This window comes from Mauremys mutica, chromosome 1, assembly GCF_020497125.1.
Source record: "Mauremys mutica isolate MM-2020 ecotype Southern chromosome 1, ASM2049712v1, whole genome shotgun sequence".
Classification (NCBI taxonomy): Eukaryota; Metazoa; Chordata; order Testudines; family Geoemydidae; genus Mauremys; species Mauremys mutica.
In genome coordinates this window covers 125,047,397-125,069,675 of record NC_059072.1, presented here as the reverse complement: position 1 = coordinate 125,069,675, position 22,279 = coordinate 125,047,397, and the positions used below count along the sequence as shown (strand labels likewise).

Below are 22,279 nucleotides of genomic sequence, written 5' to 3'. Positions count from 1 at the left end.
GCTTCTTAGGAATCCTGCCCCCCCCCATCCCCCAAAAGGCCCTATAGCTTGAAATCCCATGCCCTACACACCTCAGTCCTCTCCAACTGACCATTCAGAGAGATCAGTTTGGCAGCAAGCCTTAAGGATCAGCAAATTCTTAGACTATTTTGGAGCAAGGAGAAAAACAATTTCATTCACGAGGCCATCATGAAGAAGGCCCTGCCAGCACTCCCTCACCTATAACCTATAAACTGAGGGGATTTCAGCTTGAGGACTTCTGCTGTTCCCAGCAGGGGCAGTATCATGTAGGAGGGCAGGTAGTCTGTCAGGTAGACAGGAGCTCAGCAGCAACTCAGACATGCAGTCCCTTTCCCTGCTGACTAACAATGCTCTAATATCGCTTCCCTTCCACACTACTGGGTAAATATTGATTTTGTGTATAACAGATAACCATGGGGTTTGGAACAGTTTTTGTGCACTAATGTTTGTACATTATTGCAATGTAGTGTGAAGATTCAGAGTGAAATTGAACATTGCTTAGTGTTGTAAGAGTGTCCTATTGTCCTGTAATGCCTGGGCACAGAAAGATTGCATGGAAGGTACTGTTACAGATTTCACTGAAAATGACAATGCTTTTGCGTGTGTTTCCACCTGAATGGATTGTAACTTTTTTTCTTAATTATTTTATGTTGGGCGTATTATTGGGCTTGCAGAGTTGAATCAATATTTATTAGCATGAGTCTTCCCAAATTAGGATAAAGGCTTGATTGTAAATATTTTTTTGAACTAGAAAGGCCTGACATTTTTCTTATTGCATCTCAGTCTCCATGCTTATGTCAGCTTTGTGCTGCTCCTAGCCAATTCCACACTGGGAAATGCCATAGCACGTAGCTAAGAAGACAGGAAAATATAAAGAAAAAAGCCCAGCCCCTTAAAATGTGTACTTCATGCAGAAGTTTTTTTAAAGCCACTCACCTGACCTACAAATTTTTTGATAATCAGAAACAAAAATCTGTGTTTATGCTAAATCCGGGCACCAGCACAGCAGGAACACAGACCATGATTTTTCTCTGGAAGCAGCATACTCTTTCCAATTTCCACTGTAATTTTCTTTTTTTTTAAGCACATACATAACATTGTAGAAGTGCATGTAAATCACCACTTGCCTGCCCAGTGGAACAGAATTTCAGCTATCAATGCCAACAGTTGCCTACAGAAGGCATCTACATCTGGTCTGCCACATCCAAGACAGCAACCACAGACACGCGTTTTGCTTTGTTTGGAATTCATCGCTGCGGTGCAGCTGAGCCTCAGACAGAAAAACTATCAGCCTCCAGGGTTAAACAGACAAATGCTTTTCTCACCACAACTTTTTACGGGGAGGGAAAGCCATAACAATGTATGTAAGAGTTCTTATGCAAATCATAAAAGGCCCAGTGGCTTAAATAGCAGCTAATGCCAAAAGTTGCTTATTGTACATTTCCCCCCTCTTAAGAGTAGAAAGGTAGAATGGATGAATGATCACATGAATCTCATTTGCTCAGCTGGAAAGAACACAATATTTTTAAAAAATCCAAATTCTAAATGTTGCCATTCAAACAGAAATCTAAATTAATATTAATAGTTCCTAAGTGCACAATGTTTTACTAGGAGGCAGAGAGGGTTGGTACATTCATTAAATCACGTTTACTTCCAAAATGGCATGTATTCTGATACTTACCTAACCATTCATTGAATTTTTTAACTTCACTAGGAAGTCCCAGTTCAGTGAAGTCACCAGCATGTATTAAAACATCTCCATAGGGCATTTGGACTGGATCAGTTCTTGAATGAGTGTCAGAAATACAGACAAATCGGGTATATCCTGGAGGTTTGGGGGCATCATGGGGCACAGGATCCACCCTATGGGAAATGCATGATGAGAAGGTTATGAAATAGAGCTGACTACATAACCTTTTTAGTATTTACTTTGCAATTCCAATACAATTTTCAGTGTTACTAAAGATGACATATTCTGGATCTGTGTGGCGAAAGTCACTTATTAGAAGAAACTCACAGAATTAATAGGAGGTATAAGAATTTTGGAGTTCACATCATAGAGCTTTCAATATTGGCTGGGTAGATGTATTAGTTTAAAGGGATTATGGAAAAGGGATTGTTTCAATGTTATTGTCATATTTCAGACACTTACAAATAAAACAAAGGCATTTCCAATTTCAAAATAAGAATACCGTCCTGTGTTCATTGTTTAAATAAGATTGCACACTATACTGAGAGAAGCATTTTATCACATATATAAATACATTTAAATGCATTTTCCTAATCATATTTTTTCTGCAGCTTATAAAATTCCAACAAATTTAATTAACGCATTTTTGGAGATATGGTTCAGTGTGTTAATGCACCAGCAGATAAGAACTTTACTGACAGCTGCTGCAAATGCACATTCTAACCTTACTATTGTCAGGACAATTGTGGTAACTTTCTGGGCTTAATTATACTAAGTAAATCAGATGCAGTAAGGGGTGGTGCTGCATTGTATAGTGCCCAATTTCAAGACTCAAACACGAGGAAAAGAAATGATCTGACCCACTTTTATGAAGCTTCCTCATGATTTAGGTAAGGAAGGCAGAGAAATCAAATCTGCTGCATGAGATATACTTATTTGCAACTCATTAAATTCCTTCACCCTCAACACATTTCATTACAATATATAGAAGTATGTATGTGTAAGTGTACCATAGCTGCAATTTCAGTGGGGGTAATTTTGGTGGGAAAAAAACAAAAAAACAGAAAAAGCTTTAATATCAGTAAAATCTCAGACAGAATTATAGTTTTATATGAACAATTTGGTTTGTAAACATGTGTCTTTAAATGACTAATAACATTAATTTAGTTCATTGTTATGTATAATTTGGATCTTTCCCCATCTGATCTGCTTCTCTTCTGGCTCAATTTTAAAAATTTAATTAGGAAAAAATAAAGTTATAGATCTTTATTATCATTAATGCTAACACTTTGGTATTTATGGGAAAAGATTTCAGAGGACCTCAAATTGTTTAACAAACATAAGTCAATCTTCACAGCATGGGACAGATAAGAATTATATCCATTTTACAGATAAGCAAACTGAGGCATGGATGTTAAGTGACCTGATAAGTTCATGTTGACATTAGTGAGACAACCAGGAATAGAGTCCTGTTCAAATCATTAAACAACACTTACAAAAATTCTCATTTTACCATTTGATAAAACACATTTAAAAGCTAATGTATGAGGATATTCTCTTTGTTATACTATTTTTCTATACTTTTCTGGGAGAGTGTATGTCTTTTTAAAAATCATTACATCTATGGGCAGGTTCTAGCAAAAGTCATAACTTTTGAAAAGTTTTTTTTTTTTACTTTACTAAATCCAGGGAATAATAACTATTTAATTTGAGTGCTATATAGCAGGAAGTATTAAGCCCAAGTTTCCTAAAATTTCATACCTTTTGTCAATTTTTCAACAGAAAGTGACCAGAAGGGAAGGCCAAAAGTTGGAGCATGAAACAAGCACAAAACCAGAAACTTGAGGTCTTACATCCTTGACTTCCAAACTTTTGCTCTCCCCATTCTTAACTCCCAAATATAGGCACCTCTCCATTACGCAGTTTTAAATTATGGATACTTCTCAACAGCAGAAGAAATTAGCCAGAAAAATAATGTACTTCCCCAGGATTCTCATGTATTTGTACATGATAAATAAAATGCGCTGATCTGAATTTACATTGCTGGGTTTTCAGTGTAGCTCATAAAGTGTATCCCTTGAATATGCCTCTTCCCTCTTACCTATCACTGAAACAAAGGCAAGGGCAGCAGTAACTTGTGCATCAAATAGTAACATAAATTTCACATGGTCCTCCTCTGGAGTTGAATGAAAACACAACAGACTTACAATGGCAATGTATGCAGCACACAATACATATGCTTTTCCTTATGCACGATTTAGAACTTTATTTTGTGGGAAGCATTTTCCTGATTCACATTGGTCAGCCAAGGTATGTATTGCTTTAAAACCTTGTACAAAGGGCCAAAAAATGTATTGGGTATAAATAAATATGATAAATAAATGAAATGCAGATCACAGTGTCACAGAAATATGCACACATTAAGGAGACAGTTTCTTAAGGCCTGAGACTGATGTCCCTGAGTAGCACCTGACTCCCTGAGTAGCCCCACTGATGTCCAATGAACTGCTTGTGCTGTGAGTAACGGAAAAAGAAGAATGAGGACCTTATGATCTGTGTTATTTTTTTAAAATAACATATAAACTCGTATATAAATTGAAAAAGCAAAGTTAAGTTTCAGGCCAACACTGGAGGTTGGTATATACACAGGGCTTCAATGGGGTTTCATACAGGAGCAGAGGTTTGCCTGCATACAGCCAGGATCAAGACCTTAAATCTTCAGGGGAAGACTGTCATGATTTATGTCTTCTACAGCTCTGATTGCACTGTCAGTGCTTAACAAACAGTAAATGACAATTATCATAATAATAAAATACATTTGCCAACTGTGGCAACCCAAAGCACCTTGCAACAGAGGAACAGGAAGGACAAAGATGGAGCCAGGAAAATGCTGTGAGAGGTTGGGAATACTCCTGGATGGTGCTGTTAAGGTAAGACAAGGAGTGCAAGACAGTACTGAGGACCAGAAAAACCATGTACTAGCTGTAAGGCTGAAGTCAGAAGAGCCTTTGGAGGAGAGCCAAAAGCACTGAGGAGAAAAGCATTTGGGGGTGAGTAAATTTATATGAGGTTTATTCATTATTATTTGCAACATCACTAAACTAGGGATTTTGCAAGCATATAATTCACTAATAGGGTGAAATCCTGGCCCTGCTGAAGTCAATGGAGCAGCTACACTGACTTCAATGGGGCCAGGATTTAACTCATAATATTTATGGGAATAAAGGAGATGCAAGATTACATTTCTCACCATTCTGTTAATTTGTAAAAGCCAAGAACAATATCAATACTGTAGGTATTCACAAAAATTCTTCAAGATTTCTACTGTCTAGACAAATAGAGTTGGTCAAATTACTCTTATGAATATTATTTGTTACAACTTAGCCCATTTTCTGGTTTGCATGAATATTTTTCAAATGTATTAATTATTCATGAGTGTTGAACACTTTTGGGGAACAATTTTCAGAGAATGGCTTGTTTGTGAACTGCTCCCTTTAGAGTATTCACTGTGTTGTGTGGTGGATCACCAAAGTCACATGCTATTGTATTCACTCACTGGCTGGGTGACTGCAACATCAAACGAGATAATGAGTTGCAAATGGCTAATAATGAATAAATAATTTCCAACCCAAATTTTGTGATGAAAACCCATACATGCAACTTTTGGGATTGGCAAAAGTATTCATGAATGCCCCGCGGCTATCTGAATACTCACAAATAATGAATAATATGCCCCACAAATCTCAGAGATCTGAACTTGGCACTTCTGTTTGCCAAAATATTTGTGAATCAATTTTTTGTTTGTTTGTTTGTTTTCTGTTACCATTTGCCAGCTCTGCAAACAAAAGATGTTCCCTGATGCAGATATTATATTTGTTTTATTCATTATTTGTATTGGGACACTACCTAAAAGCCCCAATTAGGGGTCAGGACCTGCTCCAGAGAGTGTTGTTTACACATTCGAACTCTGCCCACATGCAGGCATGTGTCCACATTAGCCTTTATGTTTCCTTTCTATGGTGTACAATTTGTACCACAATTTGCATGTAAAATATCACTGAAAAGATCCATACCATTCACTCGTGGTTTTTTTTTTAAATGAATCATTCCCTATGTTTAGAAATTACCAAAATGTATTAAATGTAGTGGATGAAAGTAAGCCAATTTATTCAGTCCTGCTAAAGTAAAAAGTTTTTTTTAATGAAAATCAGTTCTCTGATCAAAATATGTTTGATTCTCTTTTTAAAGAATAGAATAAAATATGTTACATTTTGATTTCCTATAAAATATTTTGCAATGGATTTATATACTTAATTTACTTGTAATGGCTTAACAGTTTTGCTTTTCCTTCTGGCTCTCAACTTTATGGCAAGTTTCATTTTGTAATTATGATCCTACACTTGACATTAAAAGTAAATCACCATTTAGAGCAGTTAACTTTACTGATGTCGTCATCATCATATATAAAAAGTCAAAAACAAACACATTATTTTAATTACTCTTTAAGCACTCCATATCTTTCACACACTGGTATTAAAGTAGGTTGTTGGATGGGTACCCACATTATTTTATTTGCTGCTGTCATTTTTATTTTGTAGTACAAAGCGGTAGTATAGCTAACCAACAACAGGAGAATGTTTATTCTGAATACAGACTTGGTATTTCAACAGCTATTTACTTGTGATGCAAGTTGAGAATACGAGTTCACAAAGCTGATTAATGCTTCTAAAACTGTGGAAAATATTATCTATATGAAACCTCTTAGATTAATTACATTGCTTGTTATTGTTTTCTTTTTATAAAGACCAAATTGTGCTAGCACAGTGATTCCTCATCTATCCTTTAAAAAAGTACCTATGCTTCCCCAATGGACTGAACTGTATCAGTAATTATTATTAGAAAGACTGCAAAACATTGTTCTCTGAATTCTTTCTGACTGGTCCATCAAATACCACATTGACAAGGCAATAACAATTCTGAAGGCTGTGTTAGAGCAATAACAAAACTATAATACTTACATTTGCACATGTGGGGGCTGAAAGCGTCCCTGGTTAATGTTGTAGAACGTGAACGCCTGTGTGGGGTTTGAGCTGTACTCATCCACTTCTATTATGAGTCTACTGTGTTGATGCCTTCTAGCGGCCATAATATGCGACTGGGCGAAAGCCATGCTTGCGCTGTGTAGTACAGCTTTTTCAGACAATCATCTGTGCTATCTTTCTACATCGACAGAAGACCATGTCGTCTCCTTACCTCATCAACGTGCTCCCCTTCTGAAACCTAAAAGCAGATTGAAGAGATGGAGCATAACCGTTTGACAGTTAATCTGTTTTGGATTTGCTTTATTTAATGTCAGATGAAGATTTAAAGGGGGTGGGGGAACACTTACAGCTCAAAGAACTCATTACAAACCTTTCCAACTCAGTAATTTGATGAATATATTGTAGTCTGAGTTTGGAGGGGAGGGGCACTTGCAAAAGAACACATGGCGCAACATGTTCAAATAGTTAAGACTTTTAAACACAAATCTAGCACCATGCAGTACTGGTATTTCAATGTTAAGGTTTTGTCAACACAATTATTTACTTCCCCCGCCATTGTATTAGTGAATATTTATATCATAGCCCCTTCAAAAATGTTCAGTTGACTGTCTCTGAATGACTAAAGTGCAAACACATTTTTAAGTTCAGTAAAAAGCACCAGTTTAAGGCCTGTTTTTCAGTAGTGCTGTGGCATTCATGAAAGGTATGTGTTGTCAAGCGATGCTCCCTTGAGACTAAGAAACAGGTATCAAAATGGGTTTCCCATTCACATTTTTGTATATTATGCCTGGCTTTGTAATAATTTCTAAAGGGCCTCTAGTGCAGATATGAAAGCTCAAAGTGCTACTGCTCCATCTATCACACCTCATATCCTACTGTGAGGTAGTTTAGGCCCAAAATATAGAATTCATTGGAAAATGGGGTGTTTCACAGCCTTATACAAATAAATATGTTTTCATTAACTTTTAAAAAGAAAATCAATTGAAACCATTTTGGATACTCCTCACAATGTATCCAACCCTAAAACAACAGCAGTGATTGTTTGGGAAGTGAAACTGACTGAAATGCTAAAAGTAACCACTGAAAATAGAAGAAGGTAAATTAGATTAGATTTTTGCCCGTCCCCCCACCACCCCAACCCCGCTCCCAGTTTTAATAAACTCTTTCATTATTGGCAATAAAAGTAAGGCTCTTTCATGAGATTGTTAGTTTTTGTTTACTTATTGAAAAAAATGCTTTGCTTCAAAGGAACTAATTTTACAAATATTCACATTAGAAAATAGTTATTCACTGATTATATACAGTCGCTGGGCAGTGGTACTGAAAGTATCTTACAGACATGGTCAATGTATCTCGGTTCCACTCTGATGGGACCATCTCCAAACATGATGGGAATGCAGTTCATGGTCTTTAATCACTCAGTCCTTTGCCTAGCTATTAAGACTGCCTACCTGGGTGCCAAATCTGGTATAAGTTTTTGTAAGGTGGAAGTCTGTCTTCTGTGAAACTGGGATGAGACCTCTAGTTCATTTCATTACATGGCTGTAAAATGATGACAACTTGCTGTCATTACCAACCTACAGGGACATAGCCTGAGAATTTTAAAAAAGAGCATATTTCTTCTTGACTCCACTAGAAATGCATGGTAAGGAAATAGTAGAAAAGCAGCCAAGGAAATTTTGGATTTTAAACACTCTCTGATGCAGTGTGCCTGCTATGGAACAGGCAGCAGAATGGAAGTGTTTGAAAGCAGCAGGAGGGAAGAGAGAAATGATCCTTGTAAAAATAATAGAGTACAAATCTTTGCACTTAAGAAATAAGGCCTGATCTACACTTAAAATTTAGGTTGACATAGCTAGGTTGCCCAAGAAAAGGAAAAATCCACACACCTGAGCGCCGTAGCTATGCTGACCTAACTCCTAGTGTAGATGCAACTAGATCAATGGAAGAACGCTACCTGTCACTGTAGGCTGTGTCTACACTATGGGGTTATGGCAGCATAGCTATGCCAGTATTGTCCCAGTAGTATAGACAAGCCCTAAAAGATTAAAATGGTAGATATGAGGTCTTGTCCTAGAAGCATTGTGTGCAAAATGGTGCATTTTCAAAGATGTTCATATGGACCATGTATGTCAAAGTCAGAGATTTTATATTGGACCAGCTGCTCTGAATAAACAGACATCTGTTTGAAGTAAACTAATATAAATGGTGATTTTTAGAATTAAATTCAGCACAGTTAGTAATTTGCAATTCTAAAGTGTCTACAAAAGGGTCTTGCAATACTTTATAAAGCATTAAGTTTCAACAACACCTTGGTGAGGTGTGTAAAAATGTTCCCCATTTTACAAATGGCTAACCCAAGGTTACAGTGAGGCTGAGACAAATATTTTCAAAATTAGGAGCCTAAAGTTGGGCTCCTAAATCTGTATTTAAGCACCTGCCTGATCCTGAAAATTGCTGAGCATCCAAAAGCTCCACTGATCTCAGTGAGAGCTGCTGGGTGCTCAGAACTTTTGAAAATATGGCTAAATATGCTTAACTTTAGGCTCCTGAATGATTTACCTAAGGTCCCATAGAGAATCATTGGCAGAACCAGCCCTAGAAACCAGGAATCCTCACTCTGAGTTAGATGCTCTAACTACTTCCTCCTCACTGGACAAGGTGGACAATAGCACTTGCTAACTCCACTAACATTAGCTGCTTTTGGTAGAATTCATTACACTTTGTTCCCAATCACTGAGAAAAGTGTACCAAATATACTGCTCTGATGGCACTTACTGTAGAAGGGTTTTCATAAGTGAAGATCCAGTGTCCTCACACATGGGAGAACCTATGAATCACAGCACTAAGCCAGCCTGCATGGATGCTAGCCAGAGACACTCAGCCTGATGGTCACCCTGTAAACAGGCAGAAAATTAGAAGCCAGCATGTCTCACTTGAGAGGAAAAAATTGTGTTATCATTGCACTACTGAGCCCTCTACCAAGTGACAGCCATACAATGTCCACCCTGGAGACACATACAAATTGTCCAGGATAGGAAACAGGTTTCAGAGTAGCAGCCATGTTAGTCTGTATCAGCAAAAAGAACAGGAGTACTTGTGGCACCTTAGAGACTAACAAATTTATTTGAGCATAAACTTTCATGGGCTACAGCCCACTTCATCGGATGCATAGAATGGAACATACAGTAAAAAGATATTTATACATACAGAGAACATGAAAAGGTGGAAGGACCCATACCAACTGTAAGAGGCTAATTAATTAAGAGAAGCTATTATCAGCAGGGGAGAAAGGGAACCAAAAAGCTGGATCTTACCCTAAAAATAAAATAGCTAGCAATAACATGAACAACTAGTCCTACACAGAAATCAGAATAATATAATCACAGTACATAACTAACAATATTAATTCAACAGATGAAGCTACTGTCAGCAACATACACAAATGTCTTTGATCCTTACCTTTCACTCTCTTGATGTCTTGCTGAATAAGTGGCTGGCTGGCTGCAAACATTCTTGGTGACTGATAGAACAAGCTGTCTCCCTCCAGCCTGACTGCTATCCAAACTGACACTAGTCACTCCCCTTTATTTTCCTTTACAACATTCCTTAAGATTTTTTTAAAAATAATTTGAATTTTCCCTCATAACCCAAAACAGGGTGTGACATGCAGTAGGAAAATAATTACCTGCAGCTGTACCATGTAAGTTTTAAAATCACATGGCCAACACTACCAACATACAGCACTAAGACTCAAATCCCCACAGCAACAACATGCTAACCACTCTCTTCCCCCAGACTTATGGAGCTATGGGATGGCTGCCAGGGAGATACAGAGAAATGTAAAAAAGGTTTCATGAATATGAATATTAAAGTAAAAATCACAATTCTGGATGTTAGTTCTTTTTCAATCTCCAACATTTATGATTCTATTAAATGATCTATCCATCTTCTTACCAGTGTAGGAATGTTCTCTGCATAGTTATTTTTCTAGGACTTTATCCAGTTTACTTTTAAATGTCGCCAAAGGTCTGATCCAAAACCACTGTACTAAATGGATGTCTTCCCACTACCTTCAATAGGAATTCCACCACTTCCACTGGGAGATTATTCTGCAATGGGACTACCCATCTACTTGAAATTAGGCACGTTCTTAAATTCCCCTGCTGAACTGGGGCCTTAGAGAACTCACTGTATGGAGTTTTCCTGATTTTTTTTTCAGCCCTAAAATTTTTCTTTCTTAATGTCACCCCAATGTTCTCTTGTATAGGTACCAAACAAAATAATTCCAGTCCATCTTTTGCATGAGTTATCTTGCCTTTGTTTAATTTAACCTCTTTCTCCTTCACTTTTTCCATTGCAAACCAACATTTCACTTTAATCTCCCTTCCCCCATCCCCACATTGATTCTGGTTCTGCCTTTTGTTCTTCCTCCACTTCCTATCTTTCCCTGTCCGTTGTTCCTCAACTAACTTACTTCATTCTCTGTGCTACAGTCCCCACTACCATCTATTTTTTGTGAGTCCCATGGCAAACATCTGTTTTGAGGCTTTCTGATAACCTTCCCAGGTACTGGACAAGAGCCTGGATCCAAATCCACCATGGCTCAAGTACAGTAGTTGTCATCTTAAATAATACTTAGGTTGTTAAAATAAAATAATATAAGCAGAGGATAGAAATTAAGAAGTAAAAGTGTGAAGAAGAGATGTATTGTGAGATGAGCTTTGCAAATATATGAAAAGTCAATGAGGCAGAGAAACATATGATGGCTATTCCAGATCATAAGAGCTGCAGAGGAGCAGTTGCAGCTCTCGCACCGACAGTAGTGAGGTAATGTGAAGAGCAAGAGAGACAAGGCCAGTGGTAGATGAGTGGGAACAGTGTAGACAGAGAGAAGATATGTGAGGTAGGCTAGAGTTTGTTCATGGAGAGTCTGAAGAACTGGGATTTGGGGATGCAATTGAGAAAGAAAGCGCAGTAGCAAACCGAGAGGAGATTAAGGCATTTCCATGCAGCTTTAAAATAGTGAAGCCCAAATTATTTCAGGGAAAGAGGTGCTTAGAAACACAATAAATTCCCCTAAAGAAGTATATGAGAGTTTGTGATAGCTAGTACAGTCATATAGTGTGGCTGCTTATGGGGCAAATACATCTTTGATGGAGTAAATAAACTCAATAGTGCTTGGTGGAGAGTTCAAATCTTCCTCTGCACTGCAGGCAAAACTGCACTCATTGAGTTTCTGTCTCAGGAATAGAAGCATGTTACTTTAGATGAGGAAGCAAAAACCTTATTTTTTAAAAAATCCAGTGCCACAGAGTGTTCTACAGTAAGGGTGCCAACTATCACAGTAACACTACTGTAAGATATAGCATTTGGATCCATTATTACAAAATACTCTAGTATGTTTTTGTTTTAAACAAGGGATGGGTTGATGGAGGTAGGACAGCATTAAAGGAATCTAGTGCTATCAGTAAAGAAACAATTATTTAATTTAATGTGGGAAATGAACTGGATGCTCCAATAGGTTTTCCCTCTAACTTGCAATGTTTACATAATCCTGACATAAACTGGTAAATAGGATCATTTTGCTGCTCTCAGTTCTGCCACCAGGAACTGGATAGATCAGGGGTAGGCAACCTATGGCACGGGTGCCGAAAGTGGCACGCGAGCTGATTTTCAGTGGCACTCACACTGCCTGGGTCCTGGCCACTGGTCCGGGGGGCTCTGCATTTTTTATTTAATTTTAAATGAAGCTTCTTAAACATTTTAAAAACCTTATTTACTTTACATACAACAATAGTTTAGTTCTATATTATAGACTTATAGAAAGAGACCTTCTAAGAACATTAAAATGTATTACTGGCACACGAAACCTTAAATTAGAGTGAATGAATGAAGACTCGGCACAGCACTTCTGAAAGGTTGCCGACCCCTGGGATAGATGTTCTTCTAGAAGAAAGTTTGCAATTAAAAACTGTTTCAAAGGAATATGTTCTTTGTTTGTTTGCTAAGACAAATAATGACACAAATGCTGGCAAATCACGACTACTAAACAGTCTCTTCTGGTTGGTTTGAATTTACCTTAAAATGAGAGCTCAAATGTTCTCAACCTATGTATGGACTTTAAAACAAAGGTAGCACGATTAAATGTCAATTAGACGCTGGCAGCTGTTGAGGCTGATCATGTACAAATGTACTTCTGGAACCATTAGGCCCCAAGCGCTCCCTGTGAGCCAGTAGTTTGTTGTATAAATGCATAGTTAGGGAACTTTTTAAAATGTACATTTTCTGAAATACGACTATAATGTGTAGCACTGAAATATGCACTTAAAAGTCTACTCTTCCCAATGTGAATGCGTTATGTACCTGCCATTAGTGTCAATGACAGTTAAGAAAGCATGCTGAAAGGAGAATAGATTCCTTGGGGATATTTAAGCTATAATCTGTAGTGTCATTTAAGGTGTTTTCCTCCCCCTGCAAGCTCCCCAAAGACTTCTATGTTATGAATTAGTGATCTAAAAGTTCTATTTAGAAACCTAACCCCATTTTAGTTACAGAAGCACTACATTAAATGGCACCATTAACTTTTTAAAATGTCAGCTTAGTGCTGCTGAAAGGTGCCAGGGTGACAGCCTTGCAGACTGAAGTCCTCTGCAAGCTTCCCTGAACCACCTTTGTTTCTCAAGCCTGCCTGGAGAGACCCGTTCTTGAGGGTAAAAAGGGTAGTTCAGACACCATTCTCATTCATTCTATGACCACTTTGCTGTAACTGCTAAGAAGGGTGCTAATTATGGTGATTTTTTGTAACATGGATACCTCTCGACTGGGAATGCCACTGAGCACTCATGAGATGGCACAAAAGTTTTATAGTGTAAAAATTTAGAAATTGCTCTCATCACAGGTTTCACAGTCCAATTCTCAATCAGAGTATATACCTTAGGATATAACTGTAGCTATGCTGGCTTAACCCTGTGGTGTAGATGCATTGTACATCAACAGAAATGGTGCCGGTACACCATCTCCCCAAGCTATGGTAGCTAGGTCGACAGAAGCATTCTTCCACTGACCTAACTCTATCTACGCTGGGGGCTAGGTTGGCATAGCTACATCACTCAGAGGTGTGGATTTTTTTACTCCTCTGAGCAACACAGCTATGTCAACCTAAATTTTAAGTGTAGGCCAGGCCTTAGACTCAAAGTGCTTTGCTTCAGGAGCATGTTTAACTGAAATAGATCTCTAGCATCCTTCTTTTTAAACGTCACTTCTCAACAGTGGATTTTGATCGTTTGGCGTGATGTCATCCTCATGATCTAACACGACTTACCATCTCATCAAGCCCATTATTTGTTTCCACAGATCTGAACTGCTTTGGGTAATGTCTGATTTGTAATGTGGAATAATGTGCTTTGGTGACTCAATGAGACCTCTTATTTCACTTTAACTGAAACTACCTCAACCGTTTTTAAAAAATTCAAATTCTCGTCCCCTTACTTAAAACAAACAAACAAAAAAACCAATATTATGTCTTGCTGCTTATAACTATCTGTCATATACTGTGTAAAAAAAATCCTTTACTGAAATTAATTTTCTTCAAATTAGTTTTCCTCCACTGATCACACATACAAGTAAGTTACTACACACTTTATTGTCATTATTTTAGTTTTAAAGAGCACTGAAGCAGTTGTTGGGTAAAACTGCCACAAAAAAGGTTATATGGATATTGTAAATAGATATAAAAGGAGGAAATAAGATATATTAAAATCTGTCTCCTTTTTAAACCATGCCTACTTGCCCACTTCTGCTGAATTTCATCAATGGAAATGTTTTACTTATTGTATGCCACAATTCTGGACAGTCCTCTGGACAGACAGGCACACAAGGAAGGAAGATGAATGCAGTCAGAATACACTGAATATTAAAATACTTCACCTAAGTAATCTAATAGCTTTACTGATTTAATACGTTTACCACTCAGAAACCTTTTAGTATGTATCATTTTCAATTACGACTACATGATTGCACTTTCTAATTCTCTTATTCCAACACTCGCAAAATAGCAGTTGCTTGTTCTTCATTTTATAAAAATTTGTTTCATTTTTAAATTATTAACTGTACAACTTACTGGATCATGTCCTGGGGTACTTGCTCACTTATTCTTTTCATTCTTAAATACAAATGGAGCACAATAATACTTCTGTTTTCACTTCAGACCCTGAAGAGGCTCTATTTTACAATACATCATGAGCACCCAGTATATCTTGGAGATAAGAATATTACAGTGTTTGCATACACCAATGTACTGAGCAAAGAGAAGATATTTATTGAAACTAAATAAATTATTATAATCCTACATTAGATCTTGACTAAATGTATCCAACATATCATACTTGAGCAAAGTATTAAAGTGGCCACATTTTCTTACCGTATAAACCAAGTCCTCTTTCAGAAAAATAAACAGTTTTGGTTTAAGGTTATTTATATTAATCCTAAAATAAATTAGAGGTAGCTAATCTACGTAAGTAAGTCTAGTCAAGAAAATTTTATATACATACATAAAAGCTGCAAAGCTCTTCCATTACTCTTAAGAATCTCTTTTTCCTCTCCTAATGTTCATCAAACTTCATGATATTATTACTGGAAGTTAAGGATATGCAGTAAAGAAAAATGATAAACCAAGTCAATACTTAGTTTAAGGAAAAAAATAACTGTAGATGTATAAAAGCCATGAAAGCATCAGCAAGTTAGTGCTGTGATTATTTACTTCTACACTTCACTCTGAAATTTGGGTTTGTCATTTTATCTAGCAATTAAGGTATGTTTAAAAAACAAAATATTTTGTATTTGAGAAATTTACAAGAAAGTATTAAAACATACATGCAACAAACTAGTACTTGGAGTGTCTGGTTTAAACTCACAATTGAAAAACTCTGTTCTCAGCCATCCCTTGATAGTTTTCATCCAGACACTGCATCACGTGGGTTATGCTCTGGACAACTGGCCAAATCCTGGCCTCTGAACAAACATATATGCAATTCCCAATGGGCCAAACCCTGTTTGCCTTATTCACACAAATAACACAACTGACTTCAGTGGGACTACTTACAAGAGTAAAGAAAGCAGCACTTGTCCCACTAAGTTGTGCACACATATCTGAGGGTAGAATATGGCACCCATTAGCCACTGAAGAGACATTATCTGGTAGTTTCGCTTATGTCCCTCACATTAAAATTAAGGTGGGAGTTTTACAAAGCCTAATATTAATAGAAATGCTATAATTTTTAAGTGTTCAGTTAAATTTGTTTGTATTTAAGCATTCAAATTCGGTGTTGACAACCCAAACACTGCAGCATTATGTTAGTGCAAGAGAATTAGAAAGTAAAACTTACCAGTCTATTTCTGTTGCTGAAAGTGAGTGAAATGCAAAAAAGTAAGAACACAGTTTAAAATGGAGAAAAGTAAAGAAGAATTTTAAAATTCTCACGTTAATAACCTAAGGTGCTGGCAGTATTTTTTTTAAATGATCTAAAATGAATCAACAATGCTTTTTTAAAACATAGCATTTCTCTGTATTGATAGGTAAAAGATAAGACTGTATTGAAGATAAAGCACATTGCCCCATCAACCATTGAGCCAGGTTATCCCCTCCAGTGGTAAAACCTTTGGAAGGAGGAAATCTCCACAGAGATCCTCTCATATCATCCCTATTAGGAGTGAAAGGACTGGGATAGCAGGATTTGCCTGTAGAAAAAGCTACAGGATCAGCCCCAAACCTGTCAGATCTCCAGGGATCTGCTGGAAGCCACAGCCATCTGTACGAAGACCCTGCATTTACACGGGAGCTGCACTACAGGACTTCTACCAGGGAAAATATAATACGGGCTCAGACCATGTTATCTTCTCCAGGTAGCCTCCTTGGGCTGGACAAAATGTGTATCAGCTTCTGGGCTCCCTCCCCTTTGAACAAACTCCAGATTCACATGATGCCCTCCATAAGGGCCATGGGAGAGGGGAGGATGCAGAGGCAGCTGAGCCCTCTTGCCTTCCATGTCAGAAAGGGGAGAGTTGTGCATCGAGGAAATCCTCAGTGCATGTGTCTAAGGAAGCTGAGCTGGGGCACTGATTTCTAATCCTAATACACAAGTGTTATAAAATGAAGCTGAAATTTAGGTGGCTGTTTTGTATATTCCTTATGTACCAGCATGGTTGAGTAGGGATCCAATCCCGCAACCCCTTCCTCAAGGGAGAAATGACAAGTCCCACTGAAGCTAATGGGGCTACTCATGTAAGAAAGGACTCTCAAGATCAGGCGCTATATATAAGTCTGAGAAAATAATTTGTTAGTTTATGACTGTAGAACCAGTAAATAGAACTTGTGTGCTTGGGCATCCACTGAACTCACTGGTATTATTATTAATTATGTTTGTTACAGCACTACCTAGGAACCAACCCAGATCAGGGCCTCACTGTGCTAGGCACTGTACAAACATAGCAGTAAACAGTCCCTTCCCCAAAAAGCTTAGTCGGCAATGCCACATTAGTTCTTTTACTTGGGTGGGGGGAAGGAGAGTGGTTAGGAAGGGATTAGCTGTTACACAGAAGACATGGGAAGGGAGAAGGATTACAGGGACAGAGCAGGTGAGAAGAAGGAAGGGATGGAAGGTAAGATGGGCAGGCATGGAGTAAAACTGAGGTGAAGCAACTGGAGCAGGTTGGAGCAAACAGCCAATCATCACAGGGCAGAGAAAATCCTGTCAAAACTGTAGAAACTATCAGTGTCCGTTGACCCCTGCTTCTGCAGCTGCTCTGCTGGATTCAGTCTCAAGCTGAATAGTAAGACTTTCATTGACCTTAAGAGGAGTTGGACTAGGTCTATAGAGAAGGAAATGGGGTAGGAGGCCAGGAAGAAAAGATTCTGAAGAAAAAGTAGCTTTTAAAAATATATTTATGCCATTGACAGTATCCTTGTTATTAATAACAATTAATTCATAAGCTAAAAAAATACAAGACAAGCTTCAATCAAGAGCAAATATTTACAGTTGAAATATACAGATGCATACCTCTGAAAATAGGCGTTTTAAATGGAAATCCTGACCCATCCTGACCATATTGATTCTAATAAGTGCCGATGTAATTAAATACAATAGAGTATGTTGAAAGAACATTAAGGGCCCAATCCTGTTCCCAGTGAAATCATTTAAATCAGTGACTGAATGGGGAAATTAAGCATTTTACATGTGCTCAGTGTAATGAATCCACTCCAGATTAGCTGTAACTGGAAATTACATAGCGAGGGTTAGTTGGTAGTACACCTCTACCTTGATATAACACTGTCCTCGGGAGCCAAAAAAATCTTACCACGTTATAGGTGAAACCACGTTATATCGAATTTGCTTTGATCCACCGGAGTGCGCAGCCCCTCCCCCCTGGAGCACTGCTTTACCGCCTTATATCCGAATTCGTGTTATATCGGGTCGCATTATATCGAGGTAGAGGTGTACTAACATAACTCCTGGTAACATATCACATCTGGCACATCTGTTGGCAATTTCAACAAGGAGGGCAAGGAGTGAATAGACATAAAGAGTAAACTCCTTTACTCCTCTAAAGTGGTCCCCGCAGCACCAGTTGGATATTAATTAGCAGAACAGTTCTGCTACTGTCCACACTATATCTGTTCTACACAGAAACAGTTGCAGGACTCCATTTCCACTCTTATCGCCTTTCACAAGCAGTAAATTCACAATTATTTTACCTGGAAGAACATTAGATCCAAAGCATGGGCTTTTGATGGGAAATAAAGAGGAGAAAATGAACTTTGAGAACTCTCTCTCCATGCACAAAAAAATGCTTAACATTTCTGATACACATAATCCAGAATATTGAGGGTTAACATAAACTCCATATCAAATTCAGAGATAATGTGTAGGGTGGGGCAAGATCACCTTGCACTCAGTCAGACACCCTTACACCCAACGCTATTCATGTGTACACTCCATTCAGAGTCTAATAGTGTAAGGTCCAGAACATGGAAGTAGCCCTCACCCTACTTTAAAATAATCACATTCTGTCTCTTTCAGTTCAGACTCCTTTATGTCAGTGCAATACGTGTAAGGGAGTCTCATTTACGCTACCTTACATATTGCCTCTGAATTTGGCCCTTCACCCTTAGCTTCTGTCAAAACAAGGTCTGGAAAATGGCCTTTATGGATTTCTTTTTTATTATTATTGCTAATAACTTGGATGAAAATTGTTATAAATGTTCTGAGTATTAAAATTCTCACTATACACTATTTTTCTTTGTTCACTAATTATTGTTTTGTTTGTCTGAAAACAGGAACTGTTTTGATAAATGGATTAAATAGTAATCTGATATCATAGGGTTTAATCCTTTTCCCGTATAATTCAAAGGCTAAATTCCTATTGACTTCAGTGTTGCAGAACTGTGCTCATAGTGACTTCTTCACATAACACCGTATCTTCTACTGAAATATGTGGGCCAAATCCAGTGGAACTACTCAGGTGAGTCCAATTTGGAACCTAGAGCCCAATTCTGTTCCCAATGATTTCCACAGGAGTAGGAGCAGACAATTATTTTGTAACTTTTGAGAGAAACTCCTCAGTGAATCACAAGAGATATTCCTACAAAACCACACTGTTAGGGGAACTATTTATCTCAAGAGGCTGAAGCGTCAAAAAAGGTGGTGTGCTTTCACCTCCAGCCCCCTTTACACTGTTACCAATAGCTCTCACTCTGAACATGCAGAGTTAAATAAAAAGCACAACCTGCGTAAATAAGACTAGAGTGTCAACTTTATACACGTATTTGCATTTTCATATGTTTACAAGCTAACATCATTTCAAATATTTTTTAAATCCCAGCTTAATGGAAGATTCTAAAACATATATTATAGATTTGCTCTAATCTATCAAGCACATTTGTATATCTTGAAAATGAGCATTTTTCTATGTGTGAACTCATGTAGGCATTTTTAAAAATGGTTATTCTACTTCTAATAAAACCTAATGAGGGAATGGTGTATATGTATATAATGTACATTCACAGAAAGATAAAAATTATAAGGGGGCGCAAGCAAGATTTTCTGCTCTCTGAGATAAATCACAAAGCAAAGCCAGATCATACCCAATAAATTCATGGCTGAATTACAATATAAGTAATGTGTGTCCATCACTTAATGCATTTATAATATATAGTGTATCTCCTAAATATAAGAATGCCAAGAAAATCCATATGTAAAATAACAATTCAAAAAGTATTATGCATGCAACACACTGCCAGTGTGTCTGGCACCATGAAACACAGTTTATTATTCATGGGTCTTATTACAAGCTAGTACTCCACTGCAGGATATAATGGCCCCTTAAATACTTGTCTCAAAAGATATATTCTTCTCATAGGGGTCAAAAGCCTATTATGGGTACATAAATTTAGGATACAAACTCGTATTTAAAATACATAGTAAAATCCTTTCGGAATATTGTTAGTATGTGTCAGCAGTAGCCACTTTCATAGTTTAATAATCTTGATTAGTTATTGATTTATCCAGAATACCCAAAACAGTTTTAGACCATATTATAAATTAATCACTTGTTACATTTATTTAACTTTTACTGAAGTTGGAAAAGAATATTAATAGTATAATCATTAGCAGACCCTTTTTAACTATGGCATAGTGAAGACAGGATTGTGTATAGCGAGTGCATCTTCAACTATTGATCTTCTTGCCAAGCATTGATGGAATGTTTTAAACCTTAGGAGTTAGTCTGATTTATTTAAATCAATGTTTTATTTTCCTGATTTAATTTTATATATAATGTACACATACACCATGTCTTATAGTGACGATACTATATTCAGTAAATAAAGATTATTTACAGCTGCAACAGATAAAATACAATTATTAATAAAGCCACAAGTTAAAAGTAGCTAAACATCCAAATCTCCAAATGTCCATTTTTTCTGTTCCCCTCCCCCCTTATAAAAGAATATAATATATAAGACTGTATACCAAACCACAACCCTCTAACATAATAGACGATACCAGAAACAGCTTAATTTTCTAACAACTTATAGAACAGTTTCCTCCTGGAACAAAACTTTGGAAGGTCACTAAGCCTCTCCCACCACAAAGGAAGCAAGTCAACCTCCACCACCCCTTCGTTTTGCCACTCCAGGGTGAGGGCGCAAACAAAGTGGCAGTGGCATGAAATCTGGAGAGTTCTGCAGCGCGAGGCTGGTGATATTTGAAGACGGGGTGAAGAAAATGACACTGAAAGCCCCCACCAGGCGCCACTGCACAGCGAGGTCCAGCCCCACCCCAGTGTCTCTGGCTCCAGAGGAGAGGTGGTGCAATGCCCAGGCTGCCCTGAGGAGCCTCCACGGGAACTCTGCAAACAAAGTAACTTCCAAGGTGACATTAGGAGACTGGAGCACAGGTGGGAAGGGCTCCTCTCCTCCTCGCAACCCCTGTGGATACAGAGAACCCGAGCGAGCCCTTCTCAGCGCGCAGTGCCAGTCCTTACCTTCAGCCAGCCCCTTCCACCAGCCCGGCAGGAGCCAGGCAGCGGCAGAGCCGCGCTGAGGCAGGGGAAGGGGAGCCGAGAGGATTGCAGCTGCTTTCCCTCCTCTTCTTCCTCCTCCTCCTCCTCTCCCGGGCCGGGAAGCGCCGAGCAGCCTTTCCCCCCTGGCCGGCTGCCTCCTCCCGCCCTCGCTCTGGGGCAATTGTTTGTTTGTTTGTTTGAAGGGAGCCCGGAGCAGCCCACGGGGCAGCCTGGTTGGGAGAAGCCAGCCCCTGACGCGCTGGGGGGGAGGGAGGGGTTTGCGCGGGGGGGGTCCAGACGCTCGCGCGGCGGCGCACCGAGCCCCCCCCCCCGTTGGCTCCCCACCCCCGAAGGGAGACGGAGCCTTGGCGCCTGGCTGCCCCCGGCCACCCGCCTTGCACCAGGGGAACGAGCTGCGGCGAGCCCCCCCCCCCGCGCCCTGCCCCAGCCGAGAGACACCCCCCCGCGCCGCCGCACGCGTAGAGGGGGCTGCAAGGATCCTCCCCCGTCCCTGGAGCGGGGAGCCCCCCCCCCCCCGAGACTTACCCTCCCCGCCAGGGCTGCTGAGAAGACGCAGCATTTTTTATTATTATTTTGCAAGCCACCTTCTTTTCCGGCAGCCCAGGCTCCCCTCCCCCGCCTTCTTTGGGGGGCCGGGGATCCCCCCTCCCTTCGCGCGCCGCCTCCCCGGCTGCTGGCTGCCCCCTGCGCCTGCCCGCCTCTCCCCGCTGCAGGGCCGGTGTGACGGGGGGGTGGCCACTGCTCGGCCCCTGCGCTCCGGACGGAGAAAGCGGCAGAGCCCCCTCCCTTCCCACCTGGTGTTAGGCGCCCCCCCCCCCGGGGGATGGGATGATTTGGGGCTCTCCGGGCGCCTCCCGCGCTGTCTACTGTTGATGGTGGTGGGAGCGCCCTGCATTAGGGGGCTCCCACCCTTGGGCTGCTTTTGGTGATCACAGGAGCTGGGGAA

General features: G+C 39.2%; 1 protein-coding gene across 1 annotated transcript in view; it reads right to left on the bottom strand.

Moving 5' to 3' along the window:
• The window catches only part of MPPED1 (metallophosphoesterase domain containing 1), a 77,514-nt gene extending 56,117 nt beyond the window's left edge, over window positions 1–21,397 (bottom strand). The window contains exons 1-4 of the mRNA XM_044981088.1: window positions 21,295–21,397; window positions 9,532–9,650; window positions 6,730–6,991; window positions 1,703–1,884 (exon numbers count right to left, since the gene is read on the bottom strand). Coding sequence (XP_044837023.1) covers window positions 1,703–1,884; window positions 6,730–6,881 — 334 coding nt within the window. The 5' untranslated portion in view covers window positions 6,882–6,991; window positions 9,532–9,650; window positions 21,295–21,397. The remainder of the gene's footprint in view (window positions 1–1,702; window positions 1,885–6,729; window positions 6,992–9,531; window positions 9,651–21,294) is intronic.
• Between the last annotated feature and the right edge of the window lie 882 nt (window positions 21,398–22,279).